The sequence below is a fragment of the Cygnus atratus genome, chromosome 1 (assembly GCF_013377495.2).
Source record: "Cygnus atratus isolate AKBS03 ecotype Queensland, Australia chromosome 1, CAtr_DNAZoo_HiC_assembly, whole genome shotgun sequence".
NCBI classification, from domain to species: Eukaryota; Metazoa; Chordata; class Aves; order Anseriformes; family Anatidae; genus Cygnus; species Cygnus atratus.
In genome coordinates this window covers 55805282-55824335 of record NC_066362.1, presented here as the reverse complement: position 1 = coordinate 55824335, position 19054 = coordinate 55805282, and the positions used below count along the sequence as shown (strand labels likewise).

Sequence of the window (19054 nt, the reverse complement as noted above, 5' to 3'; positions counted from 1 at the left end):
CAACAGTGTAAGAGACGGGCCGCAACGGGCAGAGCGAGTAGGCCAAATATGGTCCGCTACACCTCAGTCTATTTTTAAGGCAGGTCTTTCAGCTGTGCTTTGGGACAGTATCAAGAGAAAGGACAGATGCTCCGAGATGACGACCGGGAGACCCACACGCCAGACGAGAAACAAAGCCCCACGGATGAGGCCTGATCCTAAAATAAAAAGATTCCAAAATATTAAGCTGTTTGTATTACGCCACCTATGTGCCCGTTCCTTTTCCATGCCCCAGCTCGGAGAGCTCGGAATGCTTTCCACCACACTCAGAGCTCCAGAACCGAGCTCACCCTCAGCTGATGACACCAAGCAGCCACTCCCCTTCGTCTGGGGGTTTTGCACAGCCCAGGGGAGCACTGAGGAAGGTATGGACTTCGACTCCCAAGGTTTATTTGGGACTCAGCCTTCCAGATCACTGTGTATTAACTCGGCAGGCACCGCTGCTAATCTCAAGTCATTCAGGCTGACTTTTCAATGGGATCCAGCCAAGTTCCTATGAAAAGGTGCTCCCACCCTGTGTTACGGGCCCCACTGCAGACCCCATTACACCGCTGTATAACCTGATACCAACCAGATGAAATTCCCCTTTCCACGAGGGATTTTTAAGCCACCTCATGCTCTGTTACTTTTGCATTTCCCCTAAACACTACCAGCCTGAAAAGGCAGAAACCCACGCCATCTGAGCACAGCTTTTGCTATCTCACTCTCTCCTGCCAGCCGGGCAGCAGCAGAGGCCTTGTTCTTAAATGCGAGGAGGGACCTAATCCGCCTGGCTGAAGGAATTTCTGAGTTATCCCATGGGAGCACAGGCTTCAAGTCAGCAGCTAAAAAATCCACCAGCTATTCAGTCTGGGGTATCGCCTTCGCACACATGACAGCAGCTGCGCTTGTCAGTCGCAATAACGGGAGGGGAGGATCACGTATCACCTGCAACGAGCTTTTACTATGTTAAAGTTAGCGCTGTCATTTAAGCAAGACAACAAAATGGTGAAGGGAAAAGGCGCCTTAAAGCACAGCAGCCTAGCTCGCATGGATTGGGTGTGTGCGTCGAGCAAGCAATAACCAGCATACGGGATAGCTGAGATGCTTGACGTTGACGTTCGAGATGAAACAGCCATCCTGTGCTGCTGTATTTCAACAGCATGCTTGAGCTTGAGCAACTGCTGAGCCTTCTTCCTTCCCCTAGTTACTACATCATTAATCAGCGTACTGAGAAAGAAAAGTTGCGGGCAATTACATCCCAAGGCACCCCACAGAATCAAAGTAACTCGATACAGTAGGATTCCTGTACAGAACAGATAAAGGGACCCAGAAGATCCAAAACCCGATGCGTGTAAAGCGTGGGAATGCCCATGCGAGGCGCCTTGCCTCTCCCCCTGGACATCTTCACATGCCACCATCTGGGATGCTCTCAGTCCCAGCCGTAGCAGCAAGAGCCAGGCTGCACCCTTACCCTTTCCTGGCCAGCTGTGGTCTGCGAGCCCGCCTTTGCACGCTCGTCCTGCACATCCTTAACCGCGTTAAACGCTCGGACCAGACGTGCCCACCCGCTCCCGGCAGCCAGCACGACGGCTGCGCGCTCCCCTGCCTGTTTCTCGCATAACCTCTCCCAGTCACGCTCCCTCCTGGCAACACCACCTTCTCCCCGCAGTCTCCCAGCAACACTCCCTCCCACGCACACGGGCTGCTCTTCCCCCTTCCCCGGCTGGCGAGCCGAGCCGTGCCGTGATGCACCGTGCCGTGATGCACCGCACTGCGCCGTGCCGCCCTGCCCTGCACTGCCCTGGCAGCGCGCACATGCGGCGGGCTCCGCGGAGCCGGCGCGCGCTGACGAAAGGCAGAGCTCGGCCCTGCAGCGCCCTGGGGATGGCTCCTAATATGGAAGAGCAGAGGGAGGTTTGGCAGGAGCTTACGGCCGGGGTCAGGGCCCACAGCGTTGCCGTTAGAAAGAAACGCTTCCCAAGCTCTGGGCAAAGATGGGAGCAGCAGAAATACGCGGGGGGAAAGCCGCCGCCGCGTTTTGCTCCCCGTTTCCGTCCTTCTGGTCAACCTAGCTGCTGGGTGGAGACAGGCAGCCCAGATCTTACGGGCTGGAAGGACACAAGGCTGTCTGGTACTGAAATGATGGCTTTCATTTCTGCACGCTGCATCAGCCTTAAGTTTTATTTCCAGCCTGATCTCTCCCTCTCTACATTTACATTTGCCTTAGGCTGAAGAAGTTACTTTTATGCACTGCCAACGTGCTTTCCCGGGCTTGTACTCTTTTCTTCTCCGAGACATCGAAGTTGTGGCGTTGCCAGGATGAACTCAAAGGGACCTTATCAAAGTCATAACCTGCGTTGTCAACCGTGCAGCCACTGTCCAGTGCAGAAAGAGCAGAGCCACACGCTGGGAACCGTGCACACTTGGGCTGGCACTATCGGTTCTTCACATCGTTGGCACTAAATTTACTCTGTACTTACAGGGGGAAAAATAATCTCTGTGAGCCAAACACCCAACTACAAGCAAAACTGAAAGCATTAACAGATTAAATCCGCCCCTGAGCACCGAAGGCTCTCACCATAAGGCTCTTTATTAGGAAGTTAAGTCTTAACAAGTGGCTTAAGGGGTGGATAAAGCTTTTCCTGGGATAATCTGCCAGCATGTTGCCCAGTGCCAGTTCCAGGCCATGGGAAGAAGAAAGCAAGAAAAAAAACTAAGAAGGTGAAAATCTTCGTTTGGTAAATGGATACCTAGTAGCTAAGAGGTCCTCTCCTATCTTTGCCCCTGGAGCTTCCTGCCATCTTCAGAAAGTCAAAGAAAAGTGTTTTTCTACTCTGTTAGCTTCCTGAAAGCAGAAATGTATTGGGACTACACCTACAATACATGTGCTCTCTCTAATCCTCTGTACTGTCAACCTTCCAGAATTTGCCACCATCACGTTCATTTGAACCACTTGCCAACTGACTCAAGGTAACTAATCCTTTTCGAAAGGACCGTCTTTGGACAACGCCACCATGGTGAAACACCACGATTCTCAGGTATGACTCCTCTTTGCAGAGACCTATTTATAAGGAGAAGAACATGAACAAGGGGAAAGACAAGAAGATAGCAACGGATCATCAGAACCTCCGGCCTTTTGTGACTGTCTCCTTTCCAAGCCCACCGCCGATGTGCTGCGTGCTTCAGAAGCCGTCAGCCACCTACTCCGTGGCTGCCTCTTCCAGAAGCACCACCCTGGCCGGAGAGCCCTGCGACCCTGCCCCAGGCACTTACTGCGAGAGATCCGTTCTGCGTGCTGGCCGTGGTCGTGCTCTGCTCTCCATGCGGCTGCGTGCTTCCGTAGAGCGTCAGATTGTGCTCGCTGGTCTGGCCTGCATAGTCCTGAGTGTGTGGCACCCCGTACTCTGTGGGAATCCCGTTCTGTGGGGGTGGCGGAAATGGGATTGTGGTGAATGGCTGCACCATTGCATCAGGAGTTGCTGCTGGCTCCTGGTTACCCTGGAGAAAGGGGAAAGCAGAAGGCGGCTTTACTACACCACGGAAGACAGATGGAAACATCACCCTGAGAAGTTATCCACAAACACGCTCCGCACAGTCCATGTAAACATCCCACCCACTGCCGCTGTAATACTGCACCGTCTCCTATTATCTTCTCTATCAAAAAGAGCACGCCTTGCTCCTCCGAACTATGACACTGGTTTTTAATCTCTTTTGGGCAACTTCCTCGCTGCTGGGTGACATGGAGAACACTATCGGGCTTGCAATTTGCACACCCCTGTAATCTCACAAAATGTTTTGCGCACAGTAAGGCATTACTTGCTAAGGAAAACACAGATACCGACTGCTAAGGACACAGAGGTGCTAACTTTTAATATCCCTTAAAAGCACCACATCTGAGTCCATCTCCTCCAGCCTGACCTTCGCAGCCCTGCACTCGAGCACAGGGTGTGCCTGAGGGCACACTCTCCTCCCTTCTGTTGCAGTGAGAGTAAAGAAGCACGCATCTGGGCACCCATCTGTGCAGCAGCCTCTTCCCTCGCTCTCACTCTGGGTACAGAGCACGGGTCCAGCTTTTAGCGCTGCCTTGCATCCCCAAGAGGGAGCGGATGTCCCACCCTACCTTGTCTTAAGCGTGCCTGCAAGCCCACCAGGAGCAAAGGCCAAAGCCTGCAGGTTGCAGCCACCACAGGGTTCTCACGGAGGGGAGAGGGGGGAGCTGGGGCGACCTTCCCCAGCCCCCTGGGGTGAAGGAGAACAGCCTTGGCATTGAAACCCAACCCTAGGAGGCCCAGCCTCCTGCACCGCTCCTACCGCTTTCACCGCCGCAGCAGCGAAATCCACCGAGAAGATTTATGATAGCGTGGCTGTTTGATTTATGTGCGTGTCAACAGACTAATCCTGATTTTAAATTTTGGCTGCTGTTCCAACCCCAGGTCCTCCCCCACAAAGCCCAGAGGTACTTGAGCCTATTCTGACACCAGCACACTTCAATCAATGGAGGAAAAGGGGAAAGGAGCTTGTCCTGCAGACAAGAGAGGCAGAGGGGGAATTACCGAGCAGCCTTCAGCAGAGAGTGCGCCGGGGCTGCGGGGCCTCCGCTGCAGCTGGACAAACTTCCCAGTCCCTTTATCAGGCTACCTGGGACTTTCCCTTCCTGGCAAAGGGCACAATGACAGCATGCCTCTGGCCAGCACCAGCTCATTCAGATGCTGTCCGAGTCCCAAATCTGCTCGGACATCAGCGTACCTGGCCTGCCGCCCCAGGGCCTCACAGTAGCTTGGCTTTGTCTCCCTCAGATTAGGCTGCAGAGCGCTGCCTTCACGCAGGCAGCGAGCCTCTGCGTGGCTGGGCTCAAGTTAATGAAACCATCCCTTGTTCGGTGTGGGCCAAGGCTCCGCGTTGGCACTGAGCGCCCTGCCCTCTCCTCCTCCCCAGCACGCACGTGGTGGCTTCTCACACAGGGAGCATGTTTTCCAAAGGAGTGGGTTTTTGCCCCAAAACGAGGACTGCTCCCTCTGCTTGTGCTCACTCTGTCGTCATTCCCAGTTTTAGTGGTGTGGGGCTGCTGAGAGCCTCAACCCCGCTGGAGATCTGCAGGGCGAGCTCCAGCTCCACGTTGCCGTCTCTCTAAGCTCTCTGCTCACCACGTTTCGTTATATCCAGCCTCCTGCCTGTTTCCATACAGCTCACGTTGTCAGCCCATTTCTTTTGTTTAACATTGGAGCTAAATATGAAACTGATTTTTTTTTTTTATTTCAAAAATTGGTAAGATAACCCCAGGAAAGACGCCATAGCAGAAACTATTCCTAATTTTCTTTGAACAAACCAGATTCACAAGCCGGTGGTATCCCTGATTGGAGGAAGAGAATGCTAATTAGCCACCAACAAAACCTATTATGCCATCTTCTCAACAGTGCAGAGTTGCTCCCTGAAGGACATACTCTAGCGTTTTGTTTAATCTCACTCTTAGGCTACTTAAAATGCCAGCCCATAAACCTTGTATCGTCTCATTCTCAACATTTCCACCCCCCTCCCACCCCCAGTTAATACTGCTCCTTCTGGTTTAAATGCATTTCAACCTTTTAAATATTTTCTCTCCCTTCTTCAATTATCTACAAATGTCTGAAAGATGAAAAATGCTATCTCTCTCTCCTGCTTCTCATGGTGTTTTGATAATACATATTTATTTGGAGCTTAATCACATCTCACAAGCCAAAATAACCTGGCAACTTTATTTATTACTTCTCTCTGACCTTCCTAAGATTTTTATATAAGGAATTTTTGGTGCAGAATGCAGTGTTTTAATACCATTGTCACTTTGGTTTTTAGTAATCTTACTAACATGCAGAAATCATATTTTTTATTACAAATGTATCTTTAATTTAATGTCTCAGGTTATCTGTAGATCTATCACTATTATGCTTGTCCAGGTTTCATCATCCGAAGGAGTATCTGGATCTCAAATTATTTTCTCTTGATATGATTATGTACACATTTCCCGTCTAAACTTTTTTTTTTAATTTTAATTTCCTTCAGTGCTTTAGAATTACTGGTCCTGTCTCCACTACTGTCTACAAAGAAGAACTCCTGAGGTGTTCTCTGCAGGTTTCATGGCATACTGATATCCTCCTCTTCTGTTACTCTACCTAATTTCAACATTTACCCAACACTTCATATTTTCAAGAACTAACAAAAAAAAAAAATCCCATTTATCTTCAAACACAGAACCTGAACTCCTTTCCCTACCACCAACCCTCAAGGGAAAGTCCTGCAGTCAGATGCATTGCTTTTCCCACTTCCCAGGAGGTCTAATGAGCAGCGAGAAAACCCTTGGTGAAGGTATGCGGGGGGGAGAAGCAACCAGAAGAGCTGAGCTGAAAGTATTTGGTCTGTCCTGTCTCGACAACATACCTCACTGCATCGCCAGTCCTGCCCGGTTTAACTCATGAAGTTCCCCACATCGTGACTCAACATGGACAGACTGAGATGGCTATGCCAAAGAGCGGTCACCGTTCCCAAACGCACGCACAGATGCCATCGCAGGATGGAGAAAGCCCAGCAACATTCCCCCATCAACTACAGCTATTAGCGACTTGCGTGACAGGATGAAATGAACCTGATTGTTCAGGAGCAGACAGACCCTTCCTTCAGCTGCAAGGTAGATGGCAGCCTCAGCTCCCCTGCTCCCACAAAAAGCACTTATCTGCAGGGTTCAGAGCAGCTCCCTGGGGCCGAGCTCTGACACCTGCCCCATCAGCTCACACCACCCAGGGCACCAAAGGGACAGAGGATACAGATATCAGCCTGGGTTCCCAGCTCAGGGCCCTGCGCTCAGCCCCACAGAGCTAAGGCCTTGCCCTCGAGGTGCCAGCTTCCCTTCTCCGGGTGGGGGTTTGGCCTACACAGCTCAGCCCGCGTTTTGTTTGAAAACCAATTTAGCTAAGGCAGTAACCCGCCCCCCCCCGCCCCGAACGGGGACACAACTCCAAGAGGTGATGTGGCGTTAACTTAATTAACGAACAGCTAGGCAGACGAGCAGTAAGCAAGCACGCGTGGCGGCACCTCACAGAGGGGGGGAAGCCTCAACGAGAAGCAACGTGGCTCCGCAAGCGGGATTTAGGGTGAATTCTGTCAGCAGACAGCAGGTGGTGATCCAAGATCGCGGCACCGAGCGCGAGTACCACAACCACACACACAAAGGCCTCCTGCTTCCATAAAACTGTCAGCTAACAAAGGTCGGTTTATTTTGTGAGGGGCCGGTTTTGTTCTGCCTGCTAGAGAAACGGGAGTAAGAGGGATGTGAAAGGAGCCTCAGAGTAAGGCAACCGTCTAACCCTTCTGTAGCAGTATGTCAATATTTGCTTAGATAGCGAAGTGTAACTAAATAAAATTGTAATTCTGGTAAAACTGACCTGGCACAATTTCTATAGACAGCTCCGCGTGAAGTACCACAATTTGTGTGTTGCCCGGTAGCTTATGAAGAGCCATGAGCTTCAGAGAAAGGTGCAAGAAAACGTTACACCACATAAACACGAACCTCTTCAAAGTACCTTTCACTGCTGGTAAACCCCAAAACATTGGGATAGACGTGAGCATATGCCTGCTCAGGGCACGGGGAGGGCCAGCCCGTTGTTGATGGGTAAGCCTTTGCCGTGCCTGTGTTACTAAGGCTGGAAGTAGCTGCCTCCCGGCTAGCTGAAGGCAATTAAGGTGTTTGTGACGACTGGTGTGTTCCCGGCTACGGCTGTTTGCTCTCTGCGCCAGCCTAATCCCTTTCGTAAACAGCAAAAGTGTTCGTAGCTCGGATCTGCAGAGCCCAACGCGACAGCTCAACCTGCCCCGTGCTGCCCCACAGGAGGGATGGCTGCCCCACAGAAGGGATGGTTGTGAAGATGGGGAGGAGAGAACGGCGCCGTCCCCCTCTGACCAGGTCACAGGGGCCCTTGGGGAGGCAAATGTGCCACGTGGCTCCCGCCGAAGAGGCCATGCATGGGTCCTCGTGGAGCAGAGGAAGGGCCACCATACAACCCTGCTGTAGCAGACCAAGAGAGCAGTGACAGGGAACACAGACTGCTTTTTCCCCTTCTCGTCATGAATGCGAATTAAGCTTGCTGCAGCAGGCTCACCTTCCCAGCCCTCCCAAAACAGCCTCCTGGGGCTCCGTGGGTGCTAAGGCTCCAGCTGGAGCTGCTGCCCTCTTACATCCAGCTGCACACCCTGCCCCGACTCCATCACCGTGCTGAGCTGTGTCAGCACGGCTGAGCTTCTTTTCCCAGAAAGAGAGGGGAAAAAAATAAGAAAGACTTTTTATTATCAGGTTAGTTTTGTTCCCAGTTAAGAGCGCTGAAACGGCTTGGCAGAGAGCGAGAGGAGAATGGGAGCCAGATGGGGGGGGGGAGGAAAGGGCTGGGGCACCAGCAGTGGGATGAGCTGGGGTGAGCCGCAGCCTGCGGCACACGTTAACTCTCTCCCAGGCCATCCCAGATTTGCCCGCTGATGATAACGAATGTATCAGGGAGCAATGCTTTGTGAACGGGAATGGGTACAATGCAGCGTGAGGGATGCTGCAAGACCCAGCAGGAACGTGAGTGTGATCCCTTCCAGAAAACCAGGGGCAGGGCTGTCACACCAGGAGTAACCCCAACCTATAGCAGTGGCCCTCACGGCACGTGGAACCACTGCCTTGATTTTCTAAACTGTGCCTTGCTCTTTAGGGTCAGTTTGTGTTGAAGACAGACAAACACGCACCAAAGTGATGCACCGGATGGTGCAGTGATGTGGTTCCAGGTCCCCAGTCCTGCTGAAACTCAGCCACATGAACCCTTCAGGTATCTGGGAACATCATACAAGCCCTTTACCCCAAAACATAGTAATAACACTTTCCACGTCATAGCCATTTCATTATTGACCAGCTTCTGAATGAGAAAAGCTTTAGAACTTAGAACTTCTATTCTAAATCAGTCCTTTAGCACCAGACCCCATAGGTACAAAGCCTATGGAAAGAAAGGTTAGGAATTAAAAGAATATACAAAGCTAAAAGGAAGGGAAAAGACATAAGGAAAGGAAAACAAAAAGACAAAAATTCAAAAATACACGTGGCCTACAAGGCCAACATGCCTTCCCAGCAAGTGTTATTGATTACAAGACCTAGGACAGCACAAGGTAACTTCTGAGTGCAGTTACTATGTCACCAGCTCCTGGCATTCTTCACCTCTGGACTGGGCTGGGTGCACGACCCCAACCTGACACCCACACCTGCAGCCTGCACTACAAAGGCATTTCTGAGACTCCAGAGAGAGAGGCCAGCACGTCTGTCTGTCTGTCGACCCAGACTGATAAAATCAACAATTTTTTTCCTTGATGTGGGTCGATCGTAAAAGCACCTTGAGGAGGATCACAAAAATAAGGGGGTTGGGATTTCACCTCCATGCCTGGAGCTTGCTTTTCATTAGATTTATGATGCAGTGGGGATTTTGACTCTACTACCACGGGCACAACAGCAATGCTTTCTGAACCCCCCCCCCCCCCCAAAAGCAGTGCTCTACCTAGAGGTAGTTTTGCAAGAATTTGGAGTTTTATGCCAGATTCGTTAAGGGAAAGTTTAGAGGCACACTTTTTTCATTGTTACTTATATCGGATGTAATCATTTGAGGACACGCTTTTTCAATTGGCTTAGCTTAAGCCTAAATAAGCTACCCTTCCACCAAAATAGATGTCCAAGCACAGACCTGCACCTAGCTCACCATTTAAAGGCATGTTTTCTTCAACTTCCCGGTGCAACCTTGCACTAGATTATCTAATCTTGTCCTTCCTTCTCCTAGATATGTAAAGCAAGGGAAGAACAAGTTATCTTCCAATATGCGCACTATCACTCCAGGCCACCGAAAACTGTTTGGTAAAAGAAAACAGCTGTCTTTTTTTTTTTTTTTAAAAAAAAAAAAAAAACAGAAGTTCAAGCCCCTCTTTTGTAGGAAAGGAAGAAAGAAAATTACAGTCTTATCTTACCCTTATACACAGGAAGCACTCACTCATCCCCACACTGTCATTATTTCCAGTACTGACCAACATTTGCTCCATCCCTATGTGCAGATGCGGGCTCTCGGCGCTGAACATGCCCTCCTGTAATTAAGAAGCCCCTGGGCAACCTGCAGAGAGGCTCCCTGCTGGATACAGCCAAAGCCTGAGAGTAGCACAACATTAGCAAGGCCCAGAGCCACAGCCTGAAATGTACCTGCCCACTCTCAGATTTTAAGAACACGGATTTCCTCCGCCTGAAATCTACATTATTCCCCTTTCAAAAAAATAAAAAAAAAAGCAGAAGTTAAGTGTTACTGGCAATTAAGGCGTCCCAACAAATGCTTTCAATCAATTCACGCTCTCTGGGGTTGATTAGAAAGAGAATTGTGCTTCATAAGACTCCATCAAGGCTTCAACATCTGTTTCTATTCCGTATTAGGAATGAAACTACTTCTGAAAATTATTGGGGAGAAAGGGGGTTGGGAACAAAGGAAAAAGTCGCCAGGATGGGTGCTTCCTAAGCAAAAAAAGCCAACACGAATGAAAGGCCAGGCTCAAATTTCTGTTCAAAACCAATCTTTAGCACCTACCCTGGTGGTGTTCTCAGCTCTGCAATACTCCACGTGAATACTTTCCACTTTGCATTCATAGTCAAATGTTCTTGGGAGAGAGATTTCCATAAGACAGCTAGCTTTTACCAGATTGGTATGAAAATAAAGCCTCAAAATACAGTGAATCTAGTCACACACTAATTCAACAGGCACCCGGAGTGGCAGAAGCATCCCCCATACAAGTGAGATTACTTCGCTGTTGGGTGAAGAGGGTTAAGTTTCTTCTTCTGGACCAGAATTCAAATGAATCACAGCTAAGACTCAGTGCACTGCAGATGTGTCACGTATGTTTAATCCAAGCTAACCACGATTAGCTTTTCGGCGGATTAGCAAACCGATCACACTCACAGTCGCACGAGTGCGGATTCCCATGCAGGGAGGCAGCAGGAACCAGAGGCCAGCAGCGGGGAAGGAGCACGGTGATGGCTCGTCTGGGAGCAGTCCGTGGCTGCATCAGATCAAGCGCACCCTCGTACCTGGGTGCTCACGTACACGACTGCAAGGCGGTGCAGAGGACCTGCCAGCACTGCTTTTCTGCCTGACTCAACCACTAACCTGCAGATCCCTGGTGCCGCTCAGTACGAGAAGAGCCGCACAACACAGGGAGGTAACAGGGAGGAAAACCCCCCCGGCCCCACGGTAGCTCTCTAGCGGGACAGCAGGGTATTGGCACAGCTACCGCCACCTCAGCCAGGTCTGCAGTCAGATTGCTCACTTCAGGCGGCTTTGTTTCAAGGAAGATGGCAGCTTTCCAGGTGATGCTGTATTTCTAAAAAAAACAGCATCTGCCTCTTCAAACCCAGTCAGGTACCTGAGCTGGACCGAGAAGCGGTTCTTCATCCCACATCCCTGCTCTGTGAATGGGCTGTCTCCTCGTACCTGCGAGCACATCACCGAGCCACACCGTGGGGCGGGTTATCCCCGCAGCCTCAGGAATTCATGCTTCTTTCCTGAGGGTTAAACCCTCCGGATGCTCATTCAGCCCCTTAGAAAGATTCAAATCTACTTTAGTCACAGGAATTTCTCAAAGCCCTTACTGCGTGACATACCTGTATGTGACAGACTCCTCCAGATCTCTCTCTATATCTGGTGCTCTCCTAGGAAGGATTTCGAAGATGACTTTTGGCATCTGGCTTCCCTGCACCCCCTCTCCCCTGCTGCCAGCAGCATGAGCTGCACAGAGGTGCTGCTCTGAGCTGGCTTGGCTACTGGATGAAGGACAACTGGTGAGAAAAATAAAACCTCAAAGCCCAGACAGCTTCATTTATATTGTACTCACGGAGGCCCCTTTGATCCCCCTGATCTCCCCGGCCAGCAAGAAGCCCTCCCTCCTGCCCGTACCGATTCCAGCACCTCACACGGAAAAGCAGCCCTGCCTCCGCTGCCAGCTGAGGAGGAGGAAGGGAGAAAACGCCGGGAAGGCGAGCACATCTGGAATCAATTGGGAAGGCTCTGAATGCCTCGGAAAGAACTGCAGAGCTGGCAGAAAGCAGAGCGAGGAGCTGTGCCTTCAGACGTGACTACGGAGCAAAGGTGGGGGACGAGATGGATGCAGCATACCGAAACACAGCATCAGAGCTCCTCCTAAGGTTCTCTTTTGTGCTGTTGGCTGTTTTTTTTTTTTCTGTTTTGTTTTTTAAATGCAGGCAGTTAAATCTCTCAGCCCTGTCACATTCTCACCGTGGGTACGGCCACAATGCAGCGCCGAACAGACGGGCTCAGATGCACGCAGCCTCAGCCAAGGCAAACGAGACTCATCTGTGACTCAAGTGCCAGGACTCGATAACAAAGCAACAATATTATAATCAAGCTGCTCTCGGGGTGCGGGGTGGAGGAAATCTGTGACTTGGCATATGCTCGAGAACAGAATTTTGACAGTTTAGAAACGTAGATTTCTTCCCACAATGACTTTCCATTCCAGTAATGCATTCTCCTATCTCGTTATTCAGTTGTTCCAAGATGAGTTTTCCATTTTCAAGAAAGCCTTCGTTATGTATCCTGGAAAGCAGGGATGCCGGAAAGGAATAGAGGGCCACAGAGAAGCAACGCACCAGAGCAACAGCCTGGTAACAAGCATGAATAAAATCATTTGGATATGTTACCAACAAGAAGAAAATGAGAGCAATATTACTTCAGCGTGTGGCCTTGGCCAGATGAAAAATAAGATACGCGCTTTCAAATATGCATTTTAAAAAGGGAATTAACTCAAAAGGGAACAGGAAAGAGCCACAAAAGTGACCACAAGACTGGGGGGGAAAGACACAAAACATGGCTGTATACCGAAAAACTTGAAAACCCCAACCTATTTTGCTTATCATCAAAAAAATTAAGTGCCAACTCATTATTTTGTGAAAGTACATTAATGGTTAGGAAAAAGAACGCTGGGCACTAATAGTATTTAATCAAATGAGCAAAAGCATCGAGAAAACCAATAGCCAGGAGCTGAGTCTGATGAATTCAGCTCTGGTAAGAGACACCATTTTATTTTGTTTACTGATTTTCTAAATGACAGTCATTAAGTCAGCTACTGGGAAGGATTCGGTCCTTTCCATCTCTTCGTGCCTTTACGCTGCAAACATTACACAATTCAGAAGAGAGGTGTCAGGGTGAGATATAATGGCCTACAATGCCCATACCATGGACAATATTCTAGAAAGCTATGAGAAGCTGGTGGTAGTCAATGAACGTAAAGGAAAGCAGATTACACCAAGCAGTAGACGCATTTATAAGCGAAATGACCTAATCTTATTGAGAGAAACAAGCTATTGAGGAGCATGGGTGCAGTTATGCGGACCAGCTAATGCGATAAACCACCAACCGGCCTCGGAAGAAGCGATTCTGCTTCCTCCCCTGGCTGTTGCGAGATCTCGTTATGCCACGGCCACAGCCAGAAAATTAATCCAAACAATACTCTTCTGTTCAGTCCCAAACTGAGCCGTCTCGCCTGCTATCTGCCCAAGCAGGGCGCCCAGGCTGCGGCATATGGCCAGGGCAGGCAGGCGAGGGCAGCCATTCTCCTCGCAGCAGCCCGCGGTCGCGCTAGATTAAGCGCAACGTGAAAGCGTACCTGAAAGCAGCTTTAGCCCCGAACAAGAGGCTACGTGGACGTTTAACATATGCTATTGCCACAACCCTGCTTCGCTTGTGCCTAACTTTTAGAGCGTCCCCGCGTAAGCTAGCATAATAGTGGTTTACACACCGTGAATGTCAGGTATCTCAGGAGAGGCTTCCCCCTTTGTTATTGAATCCTCTCACAGAGCCGCTTGCCCCCAGGCCTTTCAGCTAAGGTATATTTACCGAATTCCTGCTGCAACCGGGAACCAGCGCAGACTTCTCCCCTCCGCGGGCCACCTGCACCGCTCGCAGGTGGAGCCCGAGGTCAGCAGCGCATCTGACGGCCGCTCGGGCAGCAAACCCTGGGCTGGGCGGCATCCGCGCGGGTGCTGAAGCCTCCAGCACCTCCCTCCAAGCGCCTGGAAGCAAGCTGCTCGCCCGCCTCGCCGCCACTGAACACGCGCCTCAGTTTAACGGCAGCCACGTAACAAATATTCTCATTGAACTCTTGCTGATGACTGGCAGTCAGACTTTTAAACTGCTCTGTTTTACCGGAGCGGAATCGATAAACCTGAAAAGCTAAATTGATAGAAGAGCAGCTGATTTCAGCACCTGCAGCCCCATCGGCGTGCTGCCACACGAGCTCCTGTGATATTCACCCCTCTGACCGTCACCTGGCACATCAGAAGGCGAGCAGGTCCGAGCAGGTCCCTTCTCCCTCTGGGCCCCCCTATGGGCCCCGTTGTTCTCCTCTCACCTCCAGAAAGAGGAGAGAAGAAGCTATGCAGGACTTGAAGCCTTCCTGCCCGCCTCCCTCCTGCTCATCACTTTTTGGGCTCACAGCACCAGGCTAAACAAAGCCGCTTGCCCCAGGACGTGGGTCTGGAAAAAAGTGTTAGCATCTGGCAACCAAGAGTAGCACCCCAGCATACGAGTTGAGGAGAAAGCATGAGGCCCTGGCACGGAGAGGAAGCACCGAGATGCACGCCTGGCTGCTCCTGTCAATCCCGCAGTGGGGGAATGCCCGATTATTTTTTTTTTCCACGTATATATATTTATCGTATTACTGAGAGGAAATGCCAAGGACTGCTGCAGCCCCTGTCCCTTGAGGCTCTGCTGCTGCCATCCGGCTGTGCTGCCTTTGCAGCGATGAATATTTAAAGAGGGCACTAAATATTTCAGAGCACAGTCATCCCGATGAGAACTCTATTAGAATAAGAGAGGAGACACAAACACGCAGGGCCACGGCCGCTCCCTGCTCTGTCCCTCCTGCCCCGACCACCTCCCATCCCTCCAGCCCTCAACAGGCACCTGGGCACCTCAAATATTCATGAGCACAGCTCCAGTTACCATCCAAACAGGCAAAAACACTGCAAAAAGGTAAAAAGGTGCTCTACTTTCCAGTGAGGTGTGCTTTACCCCTTCTGGGGCCGCTGGCTTTGGAGTGTAGTGATGAGGGGATGAGAATTTGCTTTAAGCCCCCGCAGAAATGAGGCCACTTAATAGCAAACCTTGAAAGAGCAACAAAACCAAAACCACCAAACCCAAAAGCTCACTGCCCGGTTGAGCAAGACGACGTGAAAGCCCATCTTTTTCCCCTGCAGCTCCTCTCCTTAATTTAAGCGGTACATTCACGCTGGTGCTTCTCCGTCACTAGCAGCTCTGCTTGGCTCTCCCTGGGATGCTAACAGATGCACAGAACTTTGCCATCATTGGCATGGAGAAAATTGGCTAGAAAACCAGTTTGGGACATAGCAGAAAATGCTTTCATTTAATCAGCTGTCATTTGCATGCCATTCATATTAAGGGAGGCTATTTTGACTACCACAGTGCTAAAAGCTTGGTTTTCTTTTTTTCCCCTTAATTGCACCTATAAAGGAACTTTAAAAAAAAAAAAAAACTTGAGGGAGGAACAAAAATTTTGCAGTGGATTTTGAAGGAAATCAAGCTCCCTTAAGGCACTTGTTCAAGATCATACTTACAAGGCCATAAAATCCACGGCCATGCTCAAAACTGGACTCTCGTGCCAGCCTCCACCACTTACCTCACCAGACTCAAAGGACATAAAACATTCACTGGTCACACAAGGCAGGGAAGCCTTCAGAAAACCCAGCTAAGCCTGCCCTGCACAGAGGGAAGCCAAGAACACTGGCACAGGCTGCCCAGAGAAGCCGTGGGTGCCCCATCCCTGGCGGTGTTCAAGGCCAGGCTGGATGGGGCCTTGGACAACGTGAGCTGGTGGATGGTGTCCTGCCCATGGCAGGGGGTTGGAACCAGATGGTAGTTAAGGTCCTTTCCAACCCAAACCATTCTGTGATTCTGTGAAGAAGACACCCTCACAAGGAGAAGCTAAAGGGTTCCCCTAAGTGAGAGAGGCGCTGGGCTGCCGCAGCTGACCAGTGACCTGCACCAAGCCCTCTACTTTCCAGGGACAAGAAAAGAAGAACATCTCTGCCATCCCTGGTGCCCAGATGTTAAAAGATGATAGCAACTAAACCACCATCTTCCACGTCACGTGCTCAGGAAGATGCCTACAGATGGCACAAGGAGCAGAAACTCCTCAAATCTGGACTCTGGCCCAGGACAAGCTGGGTACCAAAGAGTTCAGCCCCATCAGCAGGGTATGTGCAAGGTTATGCGACTGCTCAGCGCCGTCTGTAGATGTGCAGTCTTGCGTTTAACCGCTGCATTCCCCTGCAGCCTCACTGCCACCCCTTTTAGGCCTTGGAAGGGGATGGTTGGGTCTTACCTACACAAAGAAAGGGCCTTGATAGATATCAGGAACAAGCTTCCTACTGCAAGCCGGAGCTCACGCTGTTTCACGTGGTTCTTTCCCCTTGACCAAGGCAGCACCCAACCACTGCACGGCCTGCTCGGGACAGCCAGGTTCGTATTATTCAACGTCTCTCTCATCCCCCTGCTCTACAGCAGGAATTGGCTCCAAAGTGAAGCATTGAGCTGTCAAATGGCAAAACCTCTCTCTGGATAGTATTTCAAGGAAGAGGAGCTGCCTTACAAACGGTGAGATCAATCGCTCGCTGCCTTCCTCCGTCCCTCCTGGAAGACCAGCAGCAGCACCACCAAAAAGACACAGTTTATATTAAAAATATAAAATAGCAATCACAGCAGCCTAGTTCAGACAGCGACACCAATCCTGCTGCTCTGCAAGCAGCGAGTGCCGGGATTTTCCATCCCCGCTCCCAACCACCACAACCGTCCTTCACATCGCTGAAGCTAAAGAAGGATCCGCTCAGAAGTCAGACTCAGCCTGGCCCCAAAAAACCACCTTGTGCTTCTTCTATCCTATTAAGAGACCTCCTGCACAGCGCAAGCAAAATATACTGGAAGACAAGCAATTACCTCACCAAGTAATTTAGAGCAGGAGCCACCATTTTGCAGCAGACATCAAAATAATGAGTGCTCCTCTGCTGACAGTGCAGCTGCCGATTATTCCCATGATGGGCCCTATACCCACCAGCACACTAATGTGGAGAAAAAAAAGGCATCTGATCCCAGGCAAGAAAAGGAAAGATAAAGTTTGTTAGAATACAAAAGGAAAAGTGTTAGGAAGGAAAACAACATTTAATCTCGTGGCTCCCGCAGACCTCTCATGACTCAGAAAATAAATGTAAACAGATGAAGAAGTTAATTTGGATCATATCAGCCCTAATGGCACGCAAATGGCAGAGCAGGCACCCTGGGGAGAGGGAGGGAGGGATTTGCCACAGATCGGGTTACTATCACTGACAGCTGACCTAAAACACCACAAGATTTCATCTGCCTCTGCCAGTTTTTCCAATTTTCAGAGGTGCAACCACCACCTTTAAGAGACGCGACGTGTGAAACGCATAACACTGACTGAGGACAGGGAGGAAGGAGATCCTGAAGCACGAGTGGTCAAGATGTCGATCCTCTTTGCTTTAGAAGCAACACAATCAGCTGAAAGCAAGAAATACACTGGTTTGAATTGTTTCTTTGAAGATGGAGAAGTTTTGAGACAAAGCAACAAGGACATAAAGAACTTGGATTGCTTCTCGTTGGTCTGAAAGCACTGCATGCAATAGAGACGGGCAGTTGATCTGTCTCACGAGCGTGTTCCTTCAAAAAAAGACGTCTCTGCTTGCTGGATGGGCTCCACACAGTCGTCCCCCAGATGGACCAGCACGGCCCACAGCCATACTTCATCGCTGCCAAGCTTGAGAAACATCCTGCAGTTTCTTCAGTGCAAGCCCTCAGCGCTTGGATTTAACTTTATCTCACCCGAGCTGCCCTGCTTTGCTGGAAGCGACAGGGTAGGCAATGCTGAGATCTTCCAGGGCTAGCCAGGCGCTCAACAGACCCACGGAAGATCCGCTGAACAGACCGTACCCAAATACGAGCCCAGGAGGCTCAGCACAGCTCTGCACGTCAATCTAACACGGGTCTTTCCCCCCACCAACTTCTTTTTGCTGAGATTTACGCCAGGGAGCATCTCAGAAAAATTGTATGGCAACGCACCGAGCCTCACAGCTAACCTAGAGCCCTGGTAGGATTTTGAAAACACTACGGTCCTCTGCAAACGCTCTCCCCAATACGGTTTATCTCCCTTTATGCTCCCCCAAAATATTAAGAAATTCCTATTACTCGGCTCTAGCTGTTCCTCTTCCCTTCCGTGTGACATACCAAGTAGCTCAGAGTTTCCTACCAACCCTCTGGCCTTCTGGATACTTCTGCTTTCAGCGGAGGACCGGCTGGGAGATGCATTACTGGCCGTGCGGTTCCACGCCAGGCGGGGAGGCTTCGGGCCGACAGAGAGGGAACGGGGCCGGCACGGACCTTCCCAGGCGAGCTGGAGCCCGCAGCCTCCGGCGCAGCTTTCTCCTTACCTCTGCACCACGCTCGCTGCAACTCCCGCGGCTCGTTGTCAGAACTAATTAAGAGCATTGCTAACAGCAAAAAAAAAAAAAAAGTCCTAAGAAATCACATTTGAGCCGCGAGCCAAGAGGGACGGCAACGTCACCGCCTCTGCTACCTCCGCACAGAGGGGCTGATTTCAGGAGCCTTTCCATTTTGGCCGAAGTTGCCACGAGGCTGCCTAAAGCTACGAGTTCGGAACTGCTGAAAAACACAGCTCAGGGACCCTTAATCTGATTTAACCTGCCTTATTTAGATTCGTCTCATTGAACAAGACAAAGCGCACAGAAGTCCTGCTTTCTGACGGAGCACCAAGACCTCAGCAGTAATTTTTTTCCTACCTTTCTGAGGTTCACGTTACCAGATAAACGCATTCTCACACCCCTCACAGTATTTTAACCAACAACAGCTTTGAAGACTCAAGAGACCCTCCCAAAAATTACCTCTTAGGATACGGG

The 19054-nt window shown here is 50.4% G+C and overlaps 1 protein-coding gene across 8 annotated transcripts in view; it reads right to left on the bottom strand.

The window, feature by feature from the left end:
- Positions 1-19054, bottom strand: part of RBFOX2 (RNA binding fox-1 homolog 2) — a 168090-nt gene that overhangs the window by 56457 nt on the left and 92579 nt on the right. For all 8 annotated transcript variants that reach the window (XR_007708433.1, XM_035551921.2, XM_035551922.2 and 5 more), the window contains one exon: positions 3295-3519. Coding sequence is in view for 7 of the 8 variants with exons in the window: in XM_035551921.2 (XP_035407814.1) it covers positions 3295-3519 (225 nt within the window). In the remaining variant the exon portion in view is untranslated. The remainder of the gene's footprint in view (positions 1-3294; positions 3520-19054) is intronic.